The sequence below is a fragment of the Zingiber officinale genome, chromosome 6B (assembly GCF_018446385.1).
Source record: "Zingiber officinale cultivar Zhangliang chromosome 6B, Zo_v1.1, whole genome shotgun sequence".
In the NCBI taxonomy this organism is placed as follows: domain Eukaryota; kingdom Viridiplantae; phylum Streptophyta; class Magnoliopsida; order Zingiberales; family Zingiberaceae; genus Zingiber; species Zingiber officinale.
The window spans coordinates 31,994,983-32,009,188 of NC_055996.1; the positions used below are offsets into that span (position 1 = coordinate 31,994,983).

The following is a 14,206-nucleotide window of genomic DNA, read 5'->3' on the forward strand; positions in this document are numbered from 1 at the left end:
TGTTATTTAGAAATTAAATTTGGAATCGCAAACAGAACTTAACATTATTGATTCCAAATTCAACTTATCTTCTCTTAGAGGTTTAGACTTGGATCACAAACGATTCTTAATATTATTAATCCTAATCCACCCATGTTACAAAGTTAATTAAATATTTATTTCAGAGATCGGGTTCCAGGTTAAACATGGCGAGGCACTAGGCCTTCTTGGGTATGGGATCATCCACCACTTCCTAGACAAAGCCTTTCAACGAAATTCAATATTTAATCTCCTTATAGTGACCCTAGGATTAACCACTAAGAACAATCGAATCACAAGATCTAAAAACAAAAGAAACATAAAATCGATTGCCTAGAATAGTTAGCCTCTTGTTTTTGGTATTTCAAAAATTAGTACAAAGAAAACTAGTATGATGCGGAATAAAGTAACTAGTTATACCTTTCTTTGTAAACAAAAACCTCTTGACTTTCTATTGTATTCCTCTTCTTCTCTTGGACATCGTATGGACGACAATCTACCAAGAAGAAATCCACAAAAGCCTTCTTCTCTTCCTCCAAGCTCCGACCACCAAAGGGATCTAGACAAGAGGATCTCCTTTCTCTTCTTCTTCTCCTCCTAGTATTTGCCACCAAAGCTCCTTGTAGTCTTGATGCCACCTGCCACAATGTGTAAAACAAAAGGAGAAGAAAGAAATGAAGAGGGTCGGCCACCAAAGGAAAAGAGAGAGGAACAATAGAATAGAAGTTATGTTCCATGAAGGCACCCTTTACCTCTCTTGTATATTTCTTGGTGAATCCAAAAAAGAAAAGTTTTATAACAAAAATAAAACATCCTTTTCTATACATGATATGGCTGACAACCTCTTGTAAAACAAACAAGGAAAGATTTTAAACAAAAATTAAAATCTCTCTTTAAAATATCCTTTTTATGGTTAGTGATAGTGTCTATTTGTGGTTAATATTTTCAATTGTTTTCTTCAGAATTTTACTCTTTTTTTGGGTTTTAATTGCATTTTCGTGTATGTTTAATAATTCTGGTCATTAGCTGGAATGATGATGTAAGCAGCAATTTTGGGGTATGTTGTTGACAAGGTCTTGATTAATCGAGGCAGGTATTGAAGAGGGAGTTTTCATCTGGATTTAAGCTTTAGAGTTCCTGGACCGTTGGATGGAAGCTGCAGAAAATCTGAATCGCACAGGAAATTTAAGATCTGGTGAGAATATAAATATGTGAAGGAGGCTACAAGAAGGGGGGATCGGCGATTTACCCTATCGAGAATGGGATGAAGATATCGGAAGATGAGTACAAGGTTGGTCTCCATCTTCAAGAACCTCTTCAGGAGTCACTGATCTGGAAAGGGAGCGCTTATCTATTCTCGATTGCTATTCAGATCTAGGGTAATCATAATCGAGTTGTTAACACCTGAGATCTGTTTTCGAGTTTCATCATTAGAGTTCAGAACAGTTTCTTCGGTGTCGTGAATGCTTTGGCTCTCTTAGCTCACTGAATTTATGTTCTAATTTTTCCTAGATCTAGTTCCATTTCTTCTTTTGTTAGAATCTTGCTACCGACTTTAATAAAACGAATATATTTTGCTTCTTAAGATTCGTCTTTGTCTCTCTTGTTTTCAATAGAAGTCAACCATGACTTTATTCAGAATTCAAATTTCTTTATCTTGGTTTAATTTGATTTCGAATTAGATTCGTATCTTGCAATTGTTGTGTGATTTAGTTTCATCTTCTGCAATTTCAATTTGTTAGACTTAATTTCTAATTCTGGATAGCATTTTGTTAGTGATGTCTTAATAAGAAATTGTTCCAGAATTTGTTGCAACGGACACATCTATAGGAAAGAAAAACATTGAACATGGAAACTGAATGCAAGTTAGAGTAGCAGTTACGTAGATTTTGCACTACTAGGAAGGAATTCACATGAGTTGTGTAGTGAATTAAACTAAAGAAGTTAACAACACTGTGAAGTCTTTGTGAATCGAATCTGGAGTCCACTTACCAATTCAGTTAAGGAAGACTTTAGTTAATATTTGAAATCAAAAATTGTTAAGACACTAGTTTTGGTTATCAAATTTGGCGCCGTTGCTAGGGACCTAATGGTGGTTGTTAATTCTTTGTTTGATATCTACTCTCTAGTACTTTGTTATATGATGTTTTAGTCGATAGAGTAGAGCACAGTTGATGACCAGAAAGAACAAACAAGATTTGGTTCAGTTTGATCTAGAAATTGAAAGGAGTTTCCATATATTACACAGAGCTCAGAAAGAACAATCTTCTACTTCTAGTTCTATGTCTGCAGATCCTTCAAGGAGAATGGTATTTGGTCACGGCAACACACTGAGGGAGTTGGCAGCTCCTGATGGTTCATATCAACCTCTTTGCATTGAGTATCCTGAGTTTGAAGTTGATTTTGAGTTAAGATCAGGTATTATACATTTGTTGCCTAAATTCCATGGACATTCAGGTGAGGATCCAAATCGACACCTGCAGGAATTCCATCTGGTATGCTCTACTATGAAACCTCAGGGAATTTCGGAGGAGGATATTAAACTGAGAGCATTTCCATTTTCTTTGGCTGATGTAGCTAAAGATTGGCTATTCTATTTGCCTTCAGGGACTATTACTTGTTGGAGTGATATGAGGAGGGTATTTCTGGATAATTTTTTTCCTGCCTCTAGAACAGCATCAATTAGGAAAAGCATTTGTGGAATTCAGCAAGCTACTGGTGAAACACTTCATGAATATTGGGAGAGGTTTAAAAGGTTATGTGCAAGCTGTCCACAACATCAAATAAGTGATCAATTGTTAATTCAATATTTCTATGAAGGGTTATTGCTCATGGATAGGAGCATGATAGATGCTGCTAGTGGAGGAGCTTTGGTGAATAAGACACCTAATGATGCTAGGGATTTGATAGAAACAATGGCAGCAAATTACCAGCAATTTGGTACAAGACCTATGGTAGCGAGGGGTGTTCATGAAGCTCAGATTTTAAACTCGGGACAAAGTAGAATTGAGAGTAAATTAGAGGAAATGTTGAATATGATTGAGTTGGCGGCAGCTCAGATGACATTAAATCAGCAACCTCAACAGCAAGTTGCAGAATCTGCACAGGCAATTAAAATATGTGGATTCTGTGCCAGTAGTTGGCATTCAACAGATACTTGTCCTAGTTTGCAACCAGAGGAGTACAATTTAGTAGCTGAGCAATCTGTGGTAGAAGCTAGTGTTTTCCCTAATCGTCCACAATATCAGCAAGGCAATCTACAAGTGAAGTATGATCCTATGTCACCTACTTATAATCCAGGATGGAGGGATCATCCGAACCTGAGATATGGAAATAATTCAGCAGCCCAGCAGTTTTTTCCGCAGGAAAGTCAGAATAATAATTTATCAGGCAATCAGAGACCACCGGGGTTTTACAATAGCACAGTTCCGAACAGAATAGAACCATTTCAGCAGTTTCAGCAACCTGTTCCACCATTTCAGTAGCCAAGAAAGTCTTTTCCCTCAACTCAAACTGATTTCTCAGTGCAAGACATGAAATAGATTATGCAGCAAATGATGCTCCATCAACAACAACTTTCATTGCAGTGTACTCATTCAATTCAACAACAACAGAGGACTGATGCAGCATTACAGAATATTGAAAGACAAGTGAGTCAACTGGTGTCTGCACAGGGACAAACTCAGTTACAGACCTCAAGCCAGCTGCCTTCCCAAACCATTCCAAACCCAAGAGGAAATGTGAGTGCTATCACTCTATGGAATGGGAAAAATGTTTCTGAGAATAAACAGGAAGATTCAGCTGAGCGTTCAAGAGATTTGGATTCAGATTTGTAGATTAAATTTGGTTCTATTCCTAAATCTATTGCAGTGCAGATTCCAGTGGTGGAACAGAAGCAGGCAGAGATTCAACTACCATTCCCTCAAAGGTTAGTAAAACCTGGGAAGGGTAAGGCTATTGAAAAGTCTAAAGAATTTCAAGAGATGATGGAAATTTTTAGTAGAGTAGAAGTAAACATCCCTCTACTGAAAGCAATCAACCACATTCTAAAGTATGCAAAATTTCTAAAGGATTTATGTGTTAATAAGAAGAAGCTTAAGGGTGATGAGCTGGTTAGTGCAGGGGAAAGTGTTTCTGCATTATTTTAGGCTATGCCACAAAAATGCAGGGATCCAGGAGTTTTTACTATTCCGTGTAACATTGGAGAAATTTTTTTTGAAGATGCTATGGTGGATCTTGGAGCATCCATTAATGTAATGCCGAAATCAGTGTTTCAAGCTCTTGGAATTGGTCCTCTTCAGCCAACAGGGGTTGTGATCCAATTGGCAAACCGAAGTTTTGCTCATCCATTAGGAGTGATTGAAGATGTGTTGGTCAAGGTTAAGGAATTGATTTTCCCTGCAGATTTCTATGTTTTGGATATGGAGGGTGATGCCTTATCAAGTCATGTGCCAATTATTTTGGGAAGACCATTTTTGAAGACAGCAAAGACTAAAATTGATGTTCATGCTGGTACTTTGTCAATGGAATTTGGTGAAACTATAGTTCGTTATAACATTTTGGATGCTATGAAATATCCAGTAGAGAATCACTCTTTGCTGAGTATAGAGTTATTTGATGAACTGGAAGATAGGTTAGATGGTTACTTGCTGGAATGTGCTACTCTTTTTAATAACTTTGGAGATGATCTGAGTACAGAATGCAGTGCCAATTTGGATCAGTGTGTTTCTGCTTCAGAGACAAAGGATTATGAGGAAGTTTGTGTAGTTGAGATTGAATCTGGAAAAACACTTCCTTCTATTTTGCAACCACCAAAGTTGGAGCTGAAAGTTCTTCCGAGCCATTTGAAATATGCTTATTTAAGGAAGGATGAACAACTACCGGTTATTATTTCCAAAGATCTTGATGCTGAACAAGAGGAGAGATTGTTAAATGTTTTGAGGCACAATAAAAAGGCGATTGGGTGGACTCTCGCGGATTTGACAGGAATTAGTTCTTCTATTTGTACACATAGGATTTTGTTGTAAGATGATGCCAAACCTGTGCGACAACCACAAAGGAGACTTAACCCAATTATTATTGATGTAGTTAAGAAGGAAGTTGAGAAGTTGTTGCAAGCTGAGATTATCTATCCTATCTCTGACAGCGAGTGGGTAAGTCCGGTGCAAGTGGTGCCTAAAAATACAGGACTTACTGTGGTAGCAAATGAGGACAATGAATTGATTCCTACAAGGGTACAAAATAGTTGGAGAGTGTGTATTGATTATAGGAGACTTAATCAATTAACAAGGAAGGATCATTTTCCATTACCCTTTATTGATCAAATGTTGGAGAGGTTGGCAGGGAAGACACACAATTGTTTTTTGGATGGATATTCAGGATATTTTCATATTTGTATAGCACCTGAAGATCAAGAGAAGACCACTTTTGTTGGTGCGGGAAGCATCCGACGATCGAACCTTGGTTTTGATAATGGCAAAGGATTCAAAGTTAAGTTAGTGTGTGATCTAACATGTTTGAATGAGTGTTTCAGGAAAGTCCTAGCTGCGGTTAGGCAGGTGAAAAACCCTAAGGGGAGGTAACCTTAGGTCCTTGGGGGCGGTAACCCTAGGTGGAGGAAAACCCTAAGGGGCGGTAACCTTAGGTCCTAGGGGGCGGTAACCCTAGGTGGAGAAAAATCCTAAGGGGCGGTAACCTTTGGTCCTAGGGGGTGGTAACCCTAGGCGGAAAGTCCAGTTGGTCTGGAGGACCGGACTGGCATCAGGTAATCTCTCCTGAGGGGAGTAGGTGAGGACGCGTTCCCCGTAGAGGGAACAGTAGGCGTCGGGTCGACCTAGGGTTTCCGGTAGGAAATCCGAAGTCAGACTCGGACAGTCCGAAGACTGTCAGCTCTTTTTTACTTATGAATTATCAGATTCTAACATTGTCTTGCAGGGTATGCAATTGCTCGGACTAACCTTGTTTTGCAGGAGAAGCAGCTCCTGGAAAAAGGAGGTCCGGGCGCCCGGGACCAACATTTATCCCCTGCGCGACTTCGCGACGTGGAGCAACCTGGTTGGCTGGCCACGTCACATTCCAGGCGCCCGGAAAGGCCCCAAGCGCCCGGAACCTCATATAAAAGGAGGGTTGAGGTGCAGCTTTAAAGAACAACACATTCTAAGCTTTCTTCTGTGAAGTGCTGCCAACGAGACGACCTTGAAGTGCTACTACTCGACGTCGACAACCCGAAGCTCAGACTCTTCGATCTTTTGTTGTCGGTATTAGTATACTTATTGCATTAATTGTAATTCAAATTGTAATTTTTCCGATATATAGTTGTTGCCCACCGAAAGTGGTCAAGGACCGCGGGCCTTCTAGTAGGAGTCGCCATAGGCTCCGAACGAAGTAAAACACCTGCGTCTCTGTGTGTTTGATTTTACTTTTCGCTGCGTTTCTATTCTGTGTTTAAAATCGTTAAAATAGCCACGAGCGCTATTCACCCCCTCTAGCGCTTTCGATCCATCAATTGGTATCAGAGCGGGGTCATTTTGAATCGGTGCAACCACCATTCAAAATATTTTTTTCGTGGTATTTTTTTTATTTTCGGAGTCGATTAGAATTTAGCCTCACAGCTATATTCTAATTCTTTTTCCCTCGAATCGGTTTTTCTCTGAATTGGTGCAACACCACCCGAGTTCGTGATCCATTCTTTTTCCCTACCGCACTACTAAGCCAGGACCAAGTCCTGGGACATTTTTTGGTTGTTTTTCGCTTTAGGTAAAATTGAAATGGCCCTTCAAGAAGGCTACAGTACTGCCCGCCCTCCGCTATTCACCGGAGATGACTTCGGGTACTGGAAAGGTCGGATGGAGGCATATCTCCAGACTCACTTTGAAGTCTGGATGATTGTCAAAATCGGATTCAAACGACCATCTGACAGCGCCGGCAAACCACTACCGTACGAGGACTGGGATGCATCTTTGATCAAGAAAGTGGAAGCTAATGCCAAGGCAACCTGCACCCTCCAGTGTGGCCTATCAAAAGAAGAACTCAACCGCGTCGGCTCCTTCAACAGTGCCAAAGAGTTGTGGGAGAAACTAATTGAACTTCACGAAGGGACATCCGACACCAAAGTAAGTAAAAGAGACCTAATTTTTAATAAATTATTTAACATCAAATTGCAAGAAGGTGAAACAGCTGCCCAACTCCATGCCCGGATTCAAGACCTGCTCAATGGGCTTCATGCAATTGGACAGAAGGTAGACAACCGGGACATCATAAGGTATTCTCTAAACGCATTTCCATGGAACACCTTGTGGGCATCCATGGTATATGCCTACAAGGTCTCCAAGGACTTATCTACCATTAAATTAGATGAACTTTTTGCAGAACTCGAACTTCATAAACAGACTAATGCACGCCCGACCGAGAAAGGGTTGGCTTTGGTTGTAGGAACAGGGAGATCGCGTGAGTCAAAAAACAAGCGGAGAACCAAACCAGAGTCAGAAGAAGAATCAGATTCAGAAGATGACGATGAACTTACAACCGAAATAGTCAACTTAGTAAAGAAGCTTTGCAAAAAGAAGGGCTTCAACAAAAAGGATCTCCGAAAGGCCATTCAGTCTAAAGAATCCCAACCAAGCTCGAAGGTTAAATTCGAAGTGACCTGCTACGGATGCAATCAAAAGGGTCACATCAAGGCAAATTGCACGAACCAGAAGGATCCAAAGAAACCCAAAAGAAAGAAAGCATTGAAGGCAACATGGGACGAGTCTTCTTCCGAGGAATCCGACGATGAAGAACTAGAACAGACGAACTTTCTCGCCTTGACAGCCAAGGAATACACCAATGGATCCGGAAGTGAGGACGAATCGAAAATCGTGTCTGAGAGAAGCCACGGATCCGCATCCGTTTCCAAAGGACCGAACCTCTCTGTAAGTAAAAATCGTTTATATAGCTTAATTAATTATTTAATGCATAAAGTAGCTAAGTCCAAGATTCGAATCAAAACGCTTCTAAAGGAGGTAACACTCCTTAAAGAAACGCCAAACAATGAATCCTTAACTAATCAAGTTCAGACTGGAACCTCAACTCAAGTTCAAAAACTTGAGGAAGAGAATTCCAATCTGAAAAGTCAGGTAAAGGATTTGAAAACTACCTTAGAACGATTCTCCTTGGGATCCAAGAATCTTGACTTGATTCTTGGAACAAAAAGGGCAATTTTAATGCCCGAAAATTCTCAAAACTATTTTAGAAATATTCTATGATTTTTCTGGAATTTTTAGATATTTTTCCAGAATTTTTAGAATAGCGGAAGTAGCAAAAATAATTAGAACCGCAAAATAGCTTAGGCGGGAATCGAACCCGGGACCTCTCGGATCCGATAACTTTTAGTTAGCCTTAGTAACCAGATGAACCCAGCAGGGCCGTGCTGAAAGGAAAGGGATTCAATTTTATTTAAGTTGGAGTTAGGCCGGAATTATCACTTAATATAAATAGACCATTAATAAGTGAGGAGATTATTTTGATCGGGACTTTTCTTCCTCAAACCCTCACCCGCCGACCCTCTCCCTTCCTCACCTCTCGACGCCCAAGCCAAGCAAGCCTAGGGTTCCATCCCTAGGGCCATAGGAGCATCTTCCAGCAATATCAACGATACGAGGACGCTCCTCTCCGTGAGAAGAACGCGTAGACGCGAGAAGATCATCGAAGAGATCACTTCTCCGGGAAACCTAACGCTTAGATCTGTAAGAAAATCTAAACAGGAGGTAAGAAACCCCTCACCTGCAGTATAAGTAGCTTTCGTTTGATTGCATGCCTTTAGTTTAGCTATATGCAGATTTTTCGGCACCTAGGGTGTGTTTAAACCCTCCTCGCAGATTAGGGATCTTGTTGAGCACCTCTAGATGGGCCAGACACGTTGTTCTCCTTCAGTTGGAGGCTCTAGACGTTGTCGGGTGCCTAGAGGTGGTCTCCCTATTAGAGGGGAGAGTTGGAGCACACCAAGCGTTCGACAAAATGATTAGTGTAGCTAAATATTACCTCAGATATTTTTAACAGCTCAGTAAAATGCATTAGTAGCATTTAAATCAGTATATTAGTCTAGTTTCAGCTTACATGGGACTACGGTACAATGGGTGGGCTCCCACAGTCGCCTCTAGGTTTAGATAACCTAGCTCTAGGTTCAGATAACTTAGAAACAGCAAAATAAACAATTATTAGCTATATTTAGTATTTTATTTTTAGTGGCACTGTACAGGATTAGATATCCATTGGGTTGGACTCCCACAGTCGTCCCTAGGTTCAGATAACCTAGTAAACCTTACTAAGTTCGGGATTTGCAACCCCGGGTCTAGTTAAGGATGCGCGCACAGCAAGTACAGTTGCCGGGCCCAAACAGCAGCATGATTACTATTTTCACTTATTATGATAATAGCTTTCAAACTTGTAATCTAATTATGTGAATATAGTTTTAGCTCAGTTTTAGTTTCAGTTTCAGTTTAGTTCTCCTAGTTGATACCATGAGATAGCTCCATGCTTAGATTTTATTATGCATGCCATGTTTCAGTGTTTATGCCATGTAACTTCAGTATGCCATGCTTTAACAAATCCAGTGCATGTTTTAAATAGCATTCTTTAAAAACATGATTGCATCGTTGCATGTTTTTGTGAGGTAGATGGTTTCTTACTAAGCTTAAAGCTTACAGATACTTTTTCCTTATACTGCAGATAAGGGTAAAGGAAAAATGGATTAGCAGAGGAAGCTGAAGGTCAATGCAGTGATGGTGTGTGTGGCAGGAACCTGGAATGAAGATCCTTAGGGAGTTTAGCAAATTAAGAACTTAGTTTCTTTTCTCGAGTACCTTTATGCACTTTTAGACCTTAGAATGTTTAAACCATGGAAGATTTGTTTAAGTTGTTAGTAATTATGTTGGAATGCTAGTTAATAGATGTTAGAACTTATTTCAATTGATTTTAGAACTCTTATATGAGATTTTGGCACGAACTAGTGCTGAAATCAGAGTTTCAGTGCGAAATCAGGAAACCAAATTGATCTACAGATCGATCAGAGTTGGGATGTGCCACTGGATCGGTCAGCTGACCGATCCAGTCGCGAACAGAGAGTTGGCGCTTGTTATGGATCGGTCAGCCGACCGATCCAGATGCGAACAGAAGCTCGCTGAAGCTCACAGATCGGTCAGCTGACCGATCAGTGTGCTCCTGGATCGGTCGGTAGACCGATCCAGCCGCATACAAAAGCAAAATAGCTTATGGATCGGTCAGCCGACCGATCCAGAGTCTTCTTCCGTGCCAGTATCAAGCTGGATCGATCACTGGATCGATCCGACAGCCCAATCGATCCATGGGTCGATTGAAATGCCTGATTACAGCTAGCAGGTCATCCGAGAGGTATAGATTATCTTCCCTAGCATGTGTACAACTCCTAGGTACACTTAGAATATTAAGTTCAGATTTTTTAGTAATTAGTTTAGCAAAATTTTAATCAATCCAGATTTCCGCAATAGTAATTTAGCACAGCATAATGTAGCGATCGGCCTCACAGCCTAGTCAGTAGGAGGCGGGTCGTTACAGAGTGGTATCACAGCAGTTTCCATACTTCCTACACACACATCAGCATTGTACCTACAGCTTCCAAGTAAGAATACCTCTACTTTATTTATGTTTTTTTTTGCTTTCTTGTTATAGCTCATGTTTATAGATAACTGATGTATGTTAGTATGTGATAGTATATAACATGATAGTAATAGTTATACAATTATGATTGTATTAGTTATGCATGTCCTATCCTCTATGTCTTTAGAAATGGCACGAGGACGTCCAGCTAGAAGGGCACCAGCTACTGAGCCCCAGCATGAGGAAGGCAGTTCAGTGCCTCCCCCAGACCTGACAGCATTAGTGGCTCAGTTACAGCAGCAGCTAGCTGAACAGCAATAGGAGATAGCCACCTTAAAGGCTAATCAGCAGAATACTCCCACAGTCACCCCGGAACCGAACGTAGCGACGCCAGTAGTCTTAGAGGTTCCACCAGTCCAGCCTACGACACCAGTAGCCCCAGCAGCAGTAGAGGCAAAGAGAGAAGCCTATCTGATCCAGTGGCAGAGAGTCAAGCCCGAGAACTTCTCAGGCACTAGTGAACCATGGGATGCTCAAGACTGGTTCAAAACACTGGAGAGTACGATGGAGCTTCTGGACTGGCCAAAACATGAGAAGGTGAAGTGCGCCTCCTTCTGTCTGACAGGAGATGCACGTATGTGGTGAGAGAGAATCAGAGCGAAGCGCCCAGTGAACCAGATGACATGGGCTGACTTCAAGAAGGAATTCTTTGAGGAGTTCTTTCACGTGCGGGTCACCAACCGTCACTACGACGAGTTCACTGAGTTTCGTCAGGGCAACCTATCAGTTGAGGAAGTCATGAAGAAATTCAACAGGTTGGCTCGTCTATGCCCTGAATTAGTCAGCACAGAAAGGGAACGAATCCGGTTGATGCTCAAGATGCTGAGGCCGAAAATAGCAATGAACGTGGCTGGTGGCGTTCATAGGCCACAAACCACAGAAGAATTAGTGAGCAGTGCTCTAATCACTGAGCATTACCAGAATAGCATCAAGCAGCAGAAGCAAGTCCTCTCAGAAGCTAAAGGTCAAGGAGGCTCACGCACTCAGAAACAGCAGGGCCACAGCTCCCATGACTCTAACTGGAAAGGGAACTCCAGCAACAAGCGCAAACTAGGGAGTTACCCAAAAGGAGGACCAGCCAGCAAGCAGCCCAGTTATCTAAAGTGTGCTACTTGTGGGAAATTCCATCCTGGAGTTTATCGTAAGGGCACACGAGGATGCTTTGAATGCGGACAGGAAGGGCATATGGCCAAGCAGTGTCCAAAAAAGACCAGTCTTCCTCAGCCACAGCCGATTCAGTACGGAGGCCAGCCAGCTCAGTTACATAAGTTGCAGGCCGCTTTAGATGCAGGCCGCTTTAGATGGTCCATACATCAGCCAGGGTAGATTAGAAGCCCCTCCAGCTACGACCAATGCGAGGATCTACTCACTCACCAGAGAGGACGTAGCAAATGCCTCGACATTTGTTACAGGTCAGATTAGTATTTTACAGCAAAATACAACTGTCTTATTCGATACTAGGGCAACCCATTCATATATATCCAGGGCATTTGCAAAGAAATTAGCAATACCTCCAGAGGTACTCAGTAGTCAGTTTCTGACAACACTACCTTCAGGAGAAATTATGGCATCCACGCACTGGCTCAGAGCAGTGCCAGTCATTATAGCAAACAGAGAGCTCTTTTGTGATCTGATAGTGCTAAATATGACTGACTACGATGTCATCCTTGGAATGAACTTCTTGATCAGATACGGTGCCTCCATCGAGTGCCGTAAGAAGAAAAGTTGTATTCCAACCTGAAGCAGAAGCACAGTTTGAGTTCATCGGAGAACCAAAGAGAAAGCCCAAGAAGTTTCTCTCAGCTATGAAGGCACAGAGGTTAATGGATTCAGGATGTACGGGATTTTTGGCACATGTAGTCAATACCAGTCAGGACAAGGACCAACAGCTAACAGAGGTCTGAGTCGTATGTGACTACCCAGCAGTCTTCCCTGAAGAGTTACCAGGCCTAGCACCAGACAGGGAGATCGAATTTGAGATAGAGCTCATTCCCGGTACAAATCCTATCTCCAAAGCACCTTACCGCATGGCTCCAGCAGAACTGAAGGAACTTCATGAGCAACTACAGGAGCTGCTTGACAAAGGCTTCATACGCCCTAGTCACTCACCATGGGGAGCGCCTGTATTGTTCGTGAAGAAGAAAGACGGGAGCATGCGCCTGTGTATAGACTACTGGGCACTGAACCAAGTCACGATCAAGATCAGGTATCCTCTTTCCAGAATGGATGACCTGTTCAATCAGCTAAAGGGAGCAGCAGTGTTCTCTAAAATAGACCTCAGATCAGGTTATCATCAGGTGAAGGTCAAAGAAGGGGATATACCTAAGACAACATTCAGGACTGGATACGGACATTACGAGTTCGTAGTCATGCCCTTTGGTGTGACCAATGCTCCAGCTACTTTCATGGACCTCATGAACAGAGTATTCAGGGAATATTTAGATAAGTTTGTCATCATATTCATCGATGATATTCTTATCTATTCAGAAACTTAGGAAGAACACGCAGAGCACCTGAGAATAGTATTATAGACCCTTCAGCAGAACCAGTTATATGCCAAGTTCACAAAATGTGAATTTTGGTTAGATCAGGTGTCCTTCCTGGGTCATATCATCTCAAAGGATGGTATCATGGTAGACCCCAGTAAGATAGAAGCTGTGAGCAACTGGAAAAGACCCAAGAACGGCAGTGAAATCAGAAGCTTTCTGGGATTAGCAGGTTACTACAGGAAATTCGTAGAGGACTTCTCCAGGATAGCCTCCCCACTGACAGCTCTTACCAGAAAGAATAGAAAATTTAAGTGGACAGACAACTGTGAAAAGGAGATTGACCAGTGCACCTATTCTGACTCTACCAGAGAACGCAGATAGCTTTGACATATATAGTGATGCCTCGAAGTTGGGACTAGGAGCAGTGCTGATGAAAGATGGCAAGGTGATCGCCTATGCCTCCAGACAACTTAAGGATTATGAGAAGAACTATCCTACTCATGACCTTGAGCTTGCAGCAGTGGTGTTCGCTCTCAAGATTTGGAGACATTACTTGTATGGAGCTCAGTGTAGAGTGTATACAGATCATCAGAGTCTGAAGTACTTCTTCACTCAGAAGGATCTGAATATGCGACAGCGCAGATGGCTAGAGCTGGTCAAGGACTACGATATAGACATCCTCTACCACCCAGGGAAAGCCAATAGGGTAGCAGATGCACTTAGCAGAAAGTCCAGTGCTACCTTATTATCTCTAGCAGCCATGTCACCACCCCTATAGAAAGAGATCACAGATTTCGATCTCGAACTCATAGTCGGACAGCTCTCTACTATGACCTTAGAGTCGACCTTGCTTGGTGACATCCAGACAGCTCAGGAACAGGATCCTAAAATTCAGAAAATCAAGCAAGGATTAGCAGAATCAGAAGGTGGAGAGTTCAGAATATCAGATAGCGGGGTGTTGTATTTTGGCAACAGATTATGTGTTATAGATCAGGGGGAACTCAGAAGGAAGATTTCAGATGAGG

General features: G+C 41.9%; 2 protein-coding genes across 2 annotated transcripts; both read left to right on the top strand.

The window, feature by feature from the left end:
• The first annotated feature begins 2,192 nt into the window (after nt 1-2,192).
• On the top strand, nt 2,193-3,503 carry LOC121990887. The gene has a single exon (XM_042544935.1). The coding sequence runs from the start codon at nt 2,193-2,195 to the stop codon at nt 3,501-3,503; it is 1,311 nt and encodes a 436-aa protein (XP_042400869.1).
• Nucleotides 3,504-3,563: 60 nt separating this feature from the next.
• Nucleotides 3,564-5,045, top strand: LOC121990888. Its single transcript, XM_042544936.1, has 3 exons — nt 3,564-3,825; nt 3,889-4,069; nt 4,187-5,045. The coding sequence occupies exons 1-3, from the start codon at nt 3,564-3,566 to the stop codon at nt 5,043-5,045; spliced, it is 1,302 nt and encodes a 433-aa protein (XP_042400870.1).
• Nucleotides 5,046-14,206: the final 9,161 nt, after the last annotated feature.

What these genes read in the sequence shown, in the direction of transcription:
- LOC121990887 (XM_042544935.1), top strand. Translation starts at nt 2,193, where the DNA reads ATGACCAGAAAGAACAAACAAGATTTGGTTCAGTTTGATCTAGAAATT.
- LOC121990888 (XM_042544936.1), top strand. Translation starts at nt 3,564, where the DNA reads ATGCAGCAAATGATGCTCCATCAACAACAACTTTCATTGCAGTGTACT. An exon ending in ACAGGAAGATTCAGCTGAGC is followed by an intron (nt 3,826 to 3,888) that starts GTTCAAGAGATT and finishes AATCTATTGCAG; the next exon opens with TGCAGATTCCAGTGGTGGAA. An exon ending in GCAATCAACCACATTCTAAA is followed by an intron (nt 4,070 to 4,186) that starts GTATGCAAAATT and finishes ACAAAAATGCAG; the next exon opens with GGATCCAGGAGTTTTTACTA.